General features: G+C 40.7%; 1 protein-coding gene across 6 annotated transcripts in view; it reads left to right on the top strand.

Moving 5' to 3' along the window:
* Positions 1–13,163, top strand: part of nfic (nuclear factor I/C) — a 127,812-nt gene that overhangs the window by 82,341 nt on the left and 32,308 nt on the right. For all 6 annotated transcript variants that reach the window (XM_053236210.1, XM_053236209.1, XM_026928080.3 and 3 more), the window contains one exon: positions 11,092–11,166. In XM_053236210.1, coding sequence (XP_053092185.1) covers positions 11,092–11,166 — 75 coding nt within the window. The remainder of the gene's footprint in view (positions 1–11,091; positions 11,167–13,163) is intronic.

Here is a 13,163-nt window from a genome sequence, read left to right as displayed (position 1 = left end):
GATTTTAACCCAATAATCAGATTATTCCTTCCATGTATACTGTTGATCAGGTAGGGGAGAGTGGGGTCAGTTGTCACATTTGTAACACTTGTTTGTAAATAAATGATCCTAAATCTCTAGTTTTTTTTGACACGGTATATATCTTTGTCTGTTAAATATTCATATCAAACTAATAACTTTATGACATTAATATCAGCAAATATATAAAATAAAATCAAAGGACCAAAATGTTACAGCCAGCCCCATGGGTAGCTTTGATCACATCGATCACATGACTAGCAGCTGATATGTTCGGGTCTTTGTGCTTCATCCTTGTGGAATGAAGATTCCCAGGACGGAAACAACTGGAAAATAAATTAAATACGTGTATTGGTAACATTAATACAACCCCGCTCTGTCTTCAAATCTAACATGCTTGCTAACAAGCTTAGCATTGTCAACAATCAATCATGCTAACTCATAGTCAACTGGACAGTGAAGAAGATTTTGCTTTAAAAAACAATGAACACGTAATTCAAAACGCTCCTCAGATGAGGAAAATCTGACTTTTGACGATAAATTCTTCAGAGCTAAATTGTTCACGTTTAGAGTGAGTGTCACTACTGTAGCTTGCTGATTGGAACAATTGATAGTGTTACAGCTGAACCCACTCTCCCCTATTATTCATTCTTCTGCATCTAAACAAGTGTGTGAACGTTCGCCGTAAGCAGTAAACACTACACACTTTTAATTCCACCCCTGCAGAAGGGTGGCAGAGCAGCTATTTTTTATCCAAAGCAACTTAGAAACAAATATTTGTCACTAACAAAACCGCCAGCGCTTTCATTTTGTAGATTTCCTCTCATCGTTCTTCGTTGGTGGGATTACTGGAAGTCCATGTTAAGAAATTAAACTTAGACGTAGCGTCTGAGTTTTCCAGTTATCACAAGTGCGTGCAAACAAACTGGTCTAATTATTTTCCAAAATCTGATCTGAGTTCAGCACCCAAGTGGCCGACCACACGCTCGGGCCCTCTGCTTCCTTCCCTGTTAGAAAAAAGATCAGGAAGTGCGAAAAGACAATTTCTTCTGTAGCAATACGATGGCAATTTTTCTTTCCTCATCAATTTTTTTTCTGTTTTGTTTTTCGATTCCTGGTTCCTGTTTCTATATCGTTTCAAATCCAGCATGGAGCTCATTTTATGGCAAAAGCATTACACCATGCAGGCTAGTAGCCTAAACCAACTTCATTAACAAAAAAACCCCCCAAAACAACACTTGCATTCTTTTCTGTATTTGCTAACTTGGTTAAAGAGTAGGATGAATTACACTAAAACAGATGTAAAAAGGAACATTGTGAACATCCCCCAGTGAAAAGTGGCTGAAAATCAGCAACAAGGAAAAAATGTCAACAGTTTATTATTTTTTTTAGCAAAAAAAAAAAAAAAAACAGAATGGAGAGTGGGCTAGAGATCAGGTATTATTATTAAATTTATGAAGTACATTTTTTAAGTTTGGTTTAATTCCTACTACATTTCAAAACATTTATTTTTTTATATATATATATATATTATATTAGATCAGAGAACTTTGCTTGTTCTGGTAGTTTTGTCTAATTCCTTTTACACAAAATGAACTCCATATTCTAGGGTTTTCTTTCTTTTTCTGTTTCTTTTGTGTGTTTTTTTCTTCTTTTCCTGTCTTCATATAGGACACCGCTTTGGCGGGGCAGATAAAAGCGAAGACTGCATTGTGGAGCTCTGCGGCATCTTCCCCTCTCTTTCTCCTAAGCTCAGCAACTTTTAAAAGCAGAGAGCTCTCTCTCTCTCTCTCTCTCTCTCTCTCTGTCTCTCTTTGTGCAAACACAGGACTCCTTTGGGCCACAGCCCTGCTGTTGTTTCTCTGTTTCTCTCACTTCTCTCTCCTGAGCTCGATGATGTCTTGATTTTTCACTTTAAAGAAGGCAGAAGGCCCGCAGCCGTGCCGTGCAGTGGCAGTTGTTTACACACTCGTCTGCTTTGAAAGAGAAAGTGCTCTGAGCTCACTTTTAACCTCGTTCCCCATGACTGATAGTGTTTGCACTAAATTTAACAGCGCGCTGATGGTCATTAGATACGACGATTGGCCATTAAAGCGTTCCCGCTGCTTTCAGATCAGCGACGGCCTGCAGGCTCGAGCGCTCCTTCACCCAGCCTAATGCACTGAGACGCCTCTCTCTCCCTCTCTCTCTCTCTCTCTCTCTCCCTCTCTCTGTCTGTGTCTTTCTCTCTGTTTTTCCTTCAGTCTTTCTCCCTCTCTCAACGTCTCCTTCTCTTTCTCCTCGCTCAGGAGAGGATCGATAACTCCAGCGCAGACGGTCTTTCCCCTCAGGGAAGCAGAAACCAAAAGAAGGAGAGAGACAGAGTGAGAGAGAGATTCAGCACAGCTCCAAGACTAAAAGAAGTAGAAACAGACCGAGAAAGTATTGGTCTCTGAGTTTACTTAGTTTTGGAAGTTTGTAGGAAAAAAAATGTAATTATAGATGGGAGATTGATTAAGAGTCCTAAACAGAGCGCAAAAAAAAAGAGATTGTGCTGAATCTACAGTCATATTAAACCCGAGTCAGTCAGCAAAAAAGATAAATTATACCACAGTGCTGTTGAATTCTCAAATCTGATTGGTCAGAAGGTGTTGATGAATTTTCTATAACAGCAGCTCTGACAGTAGTGCAGCTACAAATCACAAGTTTGGATTAATGCGCTCGTTCTAATACGTTATCGTTTCCATAGTAACAGCTCATTGACATGGACTCGTACAGTGGACGCTCCACGTGCTCTAAGACTAATAATAAATAAAAAAAAGTGTTATTTAACGAAAAAAAAAAAGAAATATCATTTCATCCGATTAATCCCATTTTTTCCTATGGAAGTGTTTTATCCTTTACGTCGTACATCTACTGAAGACACAGTAAAATATTTTAGGTTTCCTAAAAGCATCGGTTCATGGTTTTAATCAGCTCACATGGCAGTAATAGTCGTCCTTGTTGTCTCGGCGTGTGTCCTCACTGCTAGTGCTCAAGCAAAAAGTTCTTTCTGGAACATCCTTCATTAAGACAACTTAAAAGAGCATGTGGTTTGGGACATGTCCATTCTTCATCCTTCTGTCTCATGGGCCACATTTTCATGGTCAGGGAACCTCAGGAGGCGTTTGAGGCACTGTTTAGTGTCTTCACATGTTTCTGTTTAGCACAATGCTTATTTAATGTTTGCTCATACACTATCGACTGGCAATTCATCCACTAACCTGAGGTGAGATCTGGAATTTTCTACAGGGGTGTGACTGCAGGACACATGAAAAAAAAATTAAGGTGGAAAACCTGGAAAAATCTCTGATGGTAATGTGAACGCATATGAGTATGATCATAAAGGCTAAAATATTAGCAAGAGTGCAGTGTAATGTTGAAGTGATATTACTGAGCCAGATGATGAGTGTGTGACGATTTTTGTGTGCACTTTGCACAGGTAGCTATAATCTCCCCTTATTTAAGCAAACACATATGATTGGAGAGACGTCTGACTGACACAATCTCCACTTCTAAGAATAGAGCATAAAAAAAAAAAAAGAATGACTGTAATCTTCTTCAGTAAACGCTTTATCCTGATCCTGAGCGTTAGATCCGGAGTCTCTCCCGGGAATGCTGGGCGTGCAGCAGGAATTCATAAGGAGCTGAATCGGAGGAAAAGTGCACCATGCTCCTGCAGGACTGCTGTAAAGCGAGGCTCTGAGTAACACCGTCAGTGAGGAACGACAGGCATCTGATAATTCATAGCACTGAGAAGCGCAATGCTGCCTCTGATGCTGTCAGCTCTAAATCACCTTTGGATCGAACGCTCAATTTCACATGCGGGTCTGCACTTGTGGAGTTCGAGCTGTGCGACGGCCGCAGTGAAACCAATCACAGGCTGCGCTAGCGTCGAGGGGGACTGGCTAGTCAGATTGTGTGTGTGTGTGTGTGTGTGGGCATGTTTTTATGTCTTGGTTGGAACTGTATGTCCTCACAAGGACAGCAATGTCTGACCACTTTGATCTCATGGGGACAAAAAACTTTATAACATTGCAACTTTATTCATCTGAATCACTTCTAACGTACAGTTCGACCTTTCACCTTTGAGCCACTCCTCCTGTCTGAAACTGACACTGATGGCGAGCGACATGAAAGAAAGTATTTTGATTCAAGATGGAGCTTTTGTTCATTTTTGTACAGAACAGTGTGTCATAGAGTGCCAGATGCCACATAAACGAGTCTGACATGGTCTGAGGCACATGTGCAAAACCGCTAGCTGTTATCCTCCGTTGCTTGCTAGCATCTTTAGCCTTGTAGCTAGAGTGCACAGGTACAAAAGGTACATTTGAAGTCGTAGGGATAAATGGCGTCACTATTATTTTTAAGCTTTAATAAAACTAACTCAAACGCAGTTATTTTTCTGTGTAAATCCGATCCCTTTTTTTTTAAAAAACTGTCTTTGCTTGACATGATCCCATTCCACTTTTCTTTTTTTTCCCTCCTAACCTTGCTCTTATGTAAGGATCTGATTTCTATTTGTATCAGATTGCGAGATCTGTATAGTAACAGGCATCATATTGTGAATATCCTGCCAACTTTAAGCTCTAGTGTAGCCTACCATGACATGTTACAGATACAGAAACAGATTAAGGGCATAAAGTAGCCTTGGAGCATTGAGAAACCGGGCTGTGGTTGGGCTTGTGTTTTAACGATCACGTTGCGCGACCTTAAAAGAGGTCTGTATGAAATTCCATTTGCGTAGCGTAAACGGAGATAGTAATTGGTTCAGCGTTGTGGTGGGGCGCTGGGCACGGCGGCCTCGGCGCCCCCTGCTGGCCGGATCTGGAGGGAGCTCTGAGAATCAGGAGCGTAGTGACCCGTCCGGCGTTGGAAACGAACCCGAATGACGTCTCGCTCGAAGACATGCGATGCCAGTCGTCAGATCCATACGGCGGAATCGTAGCTGACTCGCTGTCTTGGAGTCGAGGCGTGTTTCATGTCAGGCTCGCCGCAGAAATAAACACAAGTGACACATGTTGTACTGGCGCCAGTTTAACTCATGGTTCTTATTATGTTCTTTATGCATTTGTGTAGTTGTGTGTGAGTGGCATTGTAGTGATTTACTGCTTTTTAGTTCCTCCAGAGCAAGAGAGAGAGACATAGAGAGAGAGAGAGAACTCTTTTTCTATGTCTCTCAGCCTGCCCTGTTTATGTAATATCTCCTCGAGTTGTTGTTTAGCTGTTACTCATTTCTGAAGCTGAGCTAAGCTCAAGGAATGTCTTTCTCATTAGGTCATTTCCACAGCTAAAACTTTCTCTCTCTCTCTCATACACACACACACACACAGTTACACTGTTTATAGCTCCTTCATACACACACACACACACACACACTTTTTGAATCCAGATAGCCGTTGCCAGTTTTCTCTCTCTTTCTGTCTCTCTCTATCCACATGCTGGCACAGCGCAGTCGGGTTCGTCGTACTTTGTGTGTTCTTGCTTAGATGGCATGGTGAGAAGGACCTAAAATGGCTGCCAAAAGCAAGCAAACTCCTCTGCACATGAAATGTCTGCCAAAAAAAAAAAAAAAAAACAAGTAAAGGGCTGAGTCGATGAACGATTCCTGACTAGGGAAAAAAAAAACTTGAAAAGAAGCATCAACAACGTGGACGTTATCCTCAGAAGACTTTGCTAAAGACTCACAGGAAACTCTGAGAGCTGAAATCTCTCAGAGTCTTGTCCAAAGCGGTTTCATATTATTTCTGAATCCTGCAAGAAATATAAAGAACCAGTGATGAGGAATGATCTGTAGAAGTGTTTCTGTAGAAATACACGGGCAGACATGCACTAAGATTCATTTATCACGCCATTGCACTATTTTCAAAGTTTGTTTTGTAAGAAGGTTACTAAGGAATCGCAGTAAAACTTTTCCTCCCTGTGGAAGAAACAGTAGTAATGTAGGAATCGTTTTACGAAATGGCGGCCGTGTGCTGCCGAGAGAAAATGGACGCCGGCGAGTTGCTCGAGCATATTTCATTACATCATACTTTCCATTCTGGCTTTTCTATTTTTCTGTTCAAGTGTCATGGCGCCAAAAACTGAATAAAAAAAAAAAAAAGCCACAAGGTTTTCAGTTTCGAGAAACTTCCTCACGCATTTCATGTTTTTTGTGGAGTTTTTAGAGTATATTTTTTTTCGGCCCTCTGACTGTTATGAGCGGAGATGAGTGTGTGCCCTTCACGCGCCCTCATTTTATTATTATTTCTCTCTTTCAATGAGCCATGCCAGGGGTTTAGCGTGAGGGCGGCTTGCCTACAAACTGCTGCAGCTCTTGGCAGAAGTGGTTTTGGATTTTGAAGATAGCTGACAGAGAAACACACACACACACACACACACACACACACACATACACAGACAGTTGGAGTGAGGCCCTTGGCGTTGGCAGTGCTGCACATCTCGGCCACAAACACGGACACAGTTTTGATGTGGGTGAATCTGTGTGTGTGTGTGTGTGTGTGTGTGTGTGTGTGTGTTTCGTCATTTGAAATTAGCAGCAATACACAAAATCAAACCATCCATAGTCAGCATTCTTCGTTACGTACATATGCGGTCAGCTGCAGAATTATTGGCACCCTTGGTAAATAAAGTTAAATCTTCATTAGCTTAATCTCACACTGAAATTATGAGAGAATGTATTTCAACATTTAATTGAAGTAAATGAATTCCCGGAAAATTAAAAAAATATATATTTTGTTAGAGACTCATTTGCAAATTTCAAAGGACAGTATGAGAGTATGAGTGGTTTTATAATAAAATAATCAATGACAGGGTGGTGTGACGAGGTTGATTATTTTATAACATGTCTGAAAGTGTTTTATTCCTCAGCAATCTGACACCAATTATTCGAATACATTATTAAAGAATGACATTTTTTTTACCCGTTTATTGTTACATTTAATGTTATGGAATGTTCAAAAAAACAAGTTAGTCCTTGTCTCACTTACAATATAGCAGCTATAAACAGTCATTCAATAAGCAGCCTGTCCTTTTTCTCTCTGTTGAAGTTAATAAGATGAAAAGCCGCAGCTTGTTACGTTACCGAAAAACAGCAAAGCGTAAACTCTGTCCTGAAGTCCCAGTGTATTAATCATAATAGAAGTGATAACGTATTAGAACAAGCACCTTAATATAAACTTTACAGTGCTGCAGTTATAGAAAATTAATCAACACCCTCTGACCAATCAGATTTGAGAATACATCAGTGGAATAATGATTAACAAATGATACAAACAATACTGGGAATCTTCCTTTGTAAAGTGCTTGCAGGAGAGCGGTTTTAGTTCCTGTTGTACTGTGTCAGGAATAAAGATAGTATCCAGTTGCCATTGGAGTTTTTGGGAATGTTTTTGTCACTTTAGTTAAAGAAACTGGATTGTAGAAGAAGGATGTAAAGTATGTAATTGGATCTTAAAGACTACTTTAGCACCTTTGAAGCCTCAGTGGACCTTGATGAACAACATGATTCCTGTTCAGTACCTTATGTACAGTAGACTTGAGCTCAGAAGACCAGCTGCAAGACAAGTCACCGTTCTGCGTGTTTCGCAGCAGTTGGTTGGATCCAGGCCATGTACATGCTTCTGTACGTGTCAGGATTGAGCCTGTTGTTGGCGGTCACATCATCAATAAAGAGAAGTGAGTCAGCTCCAGTGCGAATCAGTCTCCAGATGTGGTGGGATGCTTTTGGACCATGCACAGTTCCTTTATTTCCTCCTCACTTTCCTCACTTCGTTAATCTTCCTCTCAACTGTCAGTAGGACTTTGTCCTGGAGCCCTGCACGTTTTTTATTCACGCTTAGCAAATTGCGACTTGGCCTTTTTTTGGTGCTTGAGGCTCACCAGTTGTTTGTAACATGTGGTTAAAGCCTGTGAGGTCATGCTGGTGTTTTCTTGTGCCTAGAGCAGTGTTTGACACATATACGCACGTTTTTGTCATCCACTCGTGTGGTCTAGCAGATGGTTAGGCGATGCTAAACCCGACAAGGCATTTCTGGTTTTTACTGTAGAAGTTGATTTTGACACCCTTGAAGATTTTGGTAGTGTCTGAGATGGATTCTGATTTTCCATCCTCACGATGGTCTGCTTTACAGGCACTGAACCCTCCTTTAATCCTCATGTTGAGAGACAACAACAACACACTCCATATGCAGAAATCCAGAGTCAACCCTTTTGTCAGGAAACAAGGCTGCAACAACACACATTCGATAGAGAAACAACCAAGCAGCTGAATATCTGATTAGCTATAAGGTACCATGCAATGAAACAACCATTGGGATGACCACCATTAATATACATTTTAGTGCCCTAGATAGGGTTAATAAAGCCGCTCCAATGGCACATACTACCAGGATAATGAGGGCGAGGTGGGAATACACTCTGGTTGCGGATGGGACGCCGGTTTATCACACCAGGCCACCACTAACACGTTCCTAGAGGCAATTTTGTATAACCAGTTCACCTACTGCCATGTTTTTGGAAAACTGGAGGAAACCAACATGGACTTAGCAACTCCACATAGAGATTATCCCAAGCTCAAGATCAAATCAGAGACCCTGAAGCTCTGAGGTGACCATGTGACCCGCTGTACCATCACGCCACCTACTACTGAAAAGCAGAACCAGGACAATAGAAATGATATAAAATCTTAACAGCCAGAATTGATCTGGTCTTCTTCTATCAGCATGGTCAGACTAGACATTTTGGGACGTTTTTGGCTACATGCAGATTATGTGGACAGTAGGCATAATGGAAACACTTACAAACCATTATACAGTGGAATACAATTAGGGCAATAATTCCCGTTCCCTGTAGTACAACTAAAGCCATAGATTCTATCAGTTATGTTAAGTGTGTGAGTGTCACGTCGCGGTCAGTCTCAGACCTGCAGGTCAGCGAGAGCGTGTGAGCGGTAATGATGCGTTGCGTTCTCTGGGCGCTAAACTCAAACATGTGCAGCAGGCCAGACTCGTCTCGGCTTTGATCTGCCAGTGGAGACTGGCCTATCAGATATGCTGCACTTATATTTATTTATCTGACTTCAGGGCTTTTTTTTTTTACTGCCTTCTCTCTGAACCTTTGCCAGAGACCTTGTGGTAAACTTTCCATCCCCCACTTCTGCATTCAGTAAACTCCTCTCGGCTCTGGAGGTGCTCGGCGTGTTTATCTACGATTTTTTATCTCCGTGTGCCGCAAAAACCTGAGTTCATGCAAATAAAAAAGGGTTTTATGGTCGGATTAGGCTGACTTTGTCCTTTTCATGCTGCGCTGATGCTGGCAATGCAATCCAGTCGCTTTGCCAGTAGAGAGAGAGAGAGAAACAACTGGCTTGTGGTCAAGGTTTGCCAAACGAGTCAGAGAGAAAAAAATGGGTTTGGTATGTGGTTTGCTGGCATGTTTCTCATTTCTTGGGTTTATGAACCATATGAGTAAGCCATGCTCTGAGGAGTTGGAGTGTACAGTTATATCTCAGTATCATGCATTGATTTATAGAAAACATATCCAACATCTGCATTCCCATTTACTTTAACGTCAGAAATGATAAGGCAGTGCTCCTGAGTGGTGACTAAGGCTTTGGCCTATCATCAAGAGATTGTGAGTTCAAATCCTGGCAAATGATCATAACTCCCTCAGCTGTCAATCTTATAGACACTACCCACTGTGTCTGATCCAAGACATCCATGGACATCCATTATTAGGACAGTCTGAGTGTCCTGGCGTAAAAAATGGCCCATCAAAAGACCAGGTCTTACCCTGGTCAGCCTGGTCCACCTTGATTTGGCCCTGTTTTGTGTGTGTGTGTGTGTGTGTGTGTGTGTTTTAACATTTCCTTAATTGTCTACATCTTTGAAAATGAAGATTACAAACTAGCTCAAATCTGGACATCCCAATAACCTCAGCAAAGACATCTTTTTCATTGTTCAAAATTTCTTTGTGCTCACTGGCGAGCCAGTCGACACATCCTGAGGGTGGGGCTTGAATGTGACATCACAACTGGTCTTCTGTTTTTCGTTGTTTGGCTTAACAGGAAGCAGTGGTTTATTATCTTTACATGTTTTTTTTTTTATGGTGTATTTTTTTTGCATTAAAATATCTCGTTAGAGCTAAGACAGGACTTATGCTAGTCGTCCCTCTCCACGCTATCCAATAAATGGTTGTCTATAGACTAAATCATTGTCTATGGCAAGTCATTTCAAATGCAAGCCTTTGTGGTAAGGTTTTATTTTATTCCTCTGTACAAATCTGACGTGTTCCCCGCAACCAAATATGGCCGACAAACAAGTTGCGTTGGAAATTTTGGACCAAAATTTCGGAATGTAAACACTGCGATGAAGCACGTCTAAAAAGTCAATGATAGGAAGAATATTTCTTCGTGGGACTATCGTAAGAGGATCTTAACCTGAGTGAATGTAACGTTTATTGGTGTATAGTGAGTCATGCAATAAACTTAAGGCTTCTCTTATCGTACCGAGTAAAGCAGTCTTAACTAAAGCTAGCTTGTGTTAAGTAGATCTACTAAGCACAGTACACTGCAGCAACTTTGGCATGTAATGCAGTGCTAATATCTGTATCTATTTCATCTTAAAATGTTCATATGTGTATGTTTTGTATTCGGATATAAGTCGAAAGTGGGCATGGTCTGTACTGGAAATTTGTTTGTGTGTTTGTTTGTTTGTGAACTCTACCAGCATTCCCTGATTACACCGCACAATACTGAAAAAAAAAAACAGGGCTGTTGGAAAAATATGCCATTTTTCATTCACAGATTTTAATAACAAATAGCAGTTTGCAGAATATGTGACTGAGAACGCAAGCTAACTATATTTAAAAGCAACAATCTTTCTGTTTGGATCTGTATTCGTTTAGGATGCGTTATCTGTTCAATCTGAATAATGTATTCGTATTCGGTTACAGTAAACACTGAATAACCTCTGTCTATGTTTCAGTTAAAAAAAATCTCCCTCATTGTTTCTCTTTCTCTCTCTCTCTCTCTCTCTCTCTCTGTCTCACTCTCAGAGGCAGCGGAGCAGGGCAGTAGTCCTCGCACAGGTATCGGCTCAGACCAAGAAGACAGTCGAGCCGCCACAATGGGTAAGACCACACACACACACACACACACACACACACACACACACACACACTAACTCAGGATTTTTTTTTTTTCGCCATTTCAGGGCTCGTGTCTATATTTGATTTGAGATCAAAATAGACTGGAGCTTAAGATGCGTAATGATAAGCCCAAGATTGATTCAACACCATGTGATTGTGTAATGTCCAATTGCCTGTGATAGCAATCATAACACTCCAAAGTGTGTGTATGTTACGGCTCTCCTTTAAGACTTGCATATAAATATTAATTTAGTACTCAAATATAGCATTCGAATCATGTTCATTTTATAATGCTGCAATCATAAATAAGTAAACATGAATATTGTCACTTTCTTAAGTAAATCAGATTATATCTATGCAACATTAGCATTTTTGTGTCTAATATCTAGCTTGTTTTTTATGCTTATTAACCGCTTATGGCACCTTTAACTTGTCCTCATGCTGTCCTAAATAACACTCAGGCTAAAATCCCAAATGGGATCATTTGTATAATTAATTCTTGTTTGTTACGGTATCCCCCTTCATGTCACAGTTCCAATAGCGACGAACACTACAAGTGCTTGTGTTTGTTGTGGTTATGTTCTAGTCCTGTCTTGTCCTGTCATTCATTTGTTACCTGAATGTGTTCACCTGTTCTGTGTTTAAATCTCATTAATTTGTCCACTTTTATCCAGTTGTGGAACTGTACCTTTTCAAAATCTCATCGCTTTGTTTTGCTGGTTTGCTGCTTCCTTGGTGTTTTGACATGTTCTTGTTAGTCTTGAGAATATGCATGTGCCTACATTAATTCTCTCTAGCTGTGTCCTGACCCCTGCATGGGTGTGTGGATGTGTGACAGCTGCAAAATCTGTGCAGTCTGTGCTTGTTCATGCATGTTTTCCTCTGTGTGTGTGTGTGTGTGTGTGTGTGTGCGTGTACAATGTGTTCATGTGTATGTGGTCAGGTGAGAGTGTATGGAGGTGTGAAGCAGAAGGCGTACAGTGCAGTGCACTTCTCTGAGCACGTTCCCACACTGTACAAACATCCTGTTTACACAGTGCAACCTACATAGAGCTCAGCTTAACCTAGCAAACCCACACCCTTCTACACCTCCAACACACACCTCACTACACACACAAGCACACATGCTCTCAAACCGCACGAAACATGCTTGCTCATACTCAATTCAACCAAAAAAAAATTCAAAAGCGTTCATCAAAATAGTCTTGCCATTCGATTAAAAGATGTATTTATTCACGAGTAGGGGTGGGGTGAGGAAAGAAAATCCTGAAGCTCACATCACACACAGATCAGGCCGCATGAACACAACCCGAGGCTAGATACGGCTTGATCATAAGATGAACCGCTGACTTTTCTTAATTTGTTTACTCTTCGTGTAATTTAATCCGGATTCTGGATTCTCTGGTTTCTGCATTTTCTCCTCTCATGTGATTGCCAACAAGAGTGTGTGGCTTCCTTCAGCAATTATAATCCCCGTTCAGACGAACTGCGCCATCTGGGGGTCAAAATATCCCCTTCCAATCCAACAGTCAACTCGGATATGGTTAACTCTAGCATTACTGGCACTCTTTAAGAAAGGAGACTGAGGAAAAGGTATAAAAAAATGTATAGAATAAACATCAGATACAAAGATTTGCATTTTGCACTCAAACACTAACAAAAAAACAACAACACTTGCACACAAACGTGTATGTTGAATGTATACATTTAATTTAATGTAATTTTCTCTTAAAAGGTGTGCAAAATTATTGGCACCCCAAATCATCTCTCAGTTCCAAAGCTGATTTTGAGTAAATATGATGACAAAAGCAGACATGATGAATTAATGTAAAATGTCTTTGTCATCCATCATCATGAGGAAAACCAAAAAGGGTTTAAACACAAAGGATATAGCATAAATTAGATAAGTAAGAAATAATGCATGCTGTTATGGAAAATTAACCCATGATGGGGCGGTGTGATGTGTTACCTTCTATAAC

The sequence above is a fragment of the Pangasianodon hypophthalmus genome, chromosome 8 (genome assembly GCF_027358585.1).
Source record: "Pangasianodon hypophthalmus isolate fPanHyp1 chromosome 8, fPanHyp1.pri, whole genome shotgun sequence".
Lineage (NCBI taxonomy): Eukaryota > Metazoa > Chordata > Actinopteri > Siluriformes > Pangasiidae > Pangasianodon > Pangasianodon hypophthalmus.
This window is presented reverse-complemented; position numbering and strand designations above follow the sequence as displayed.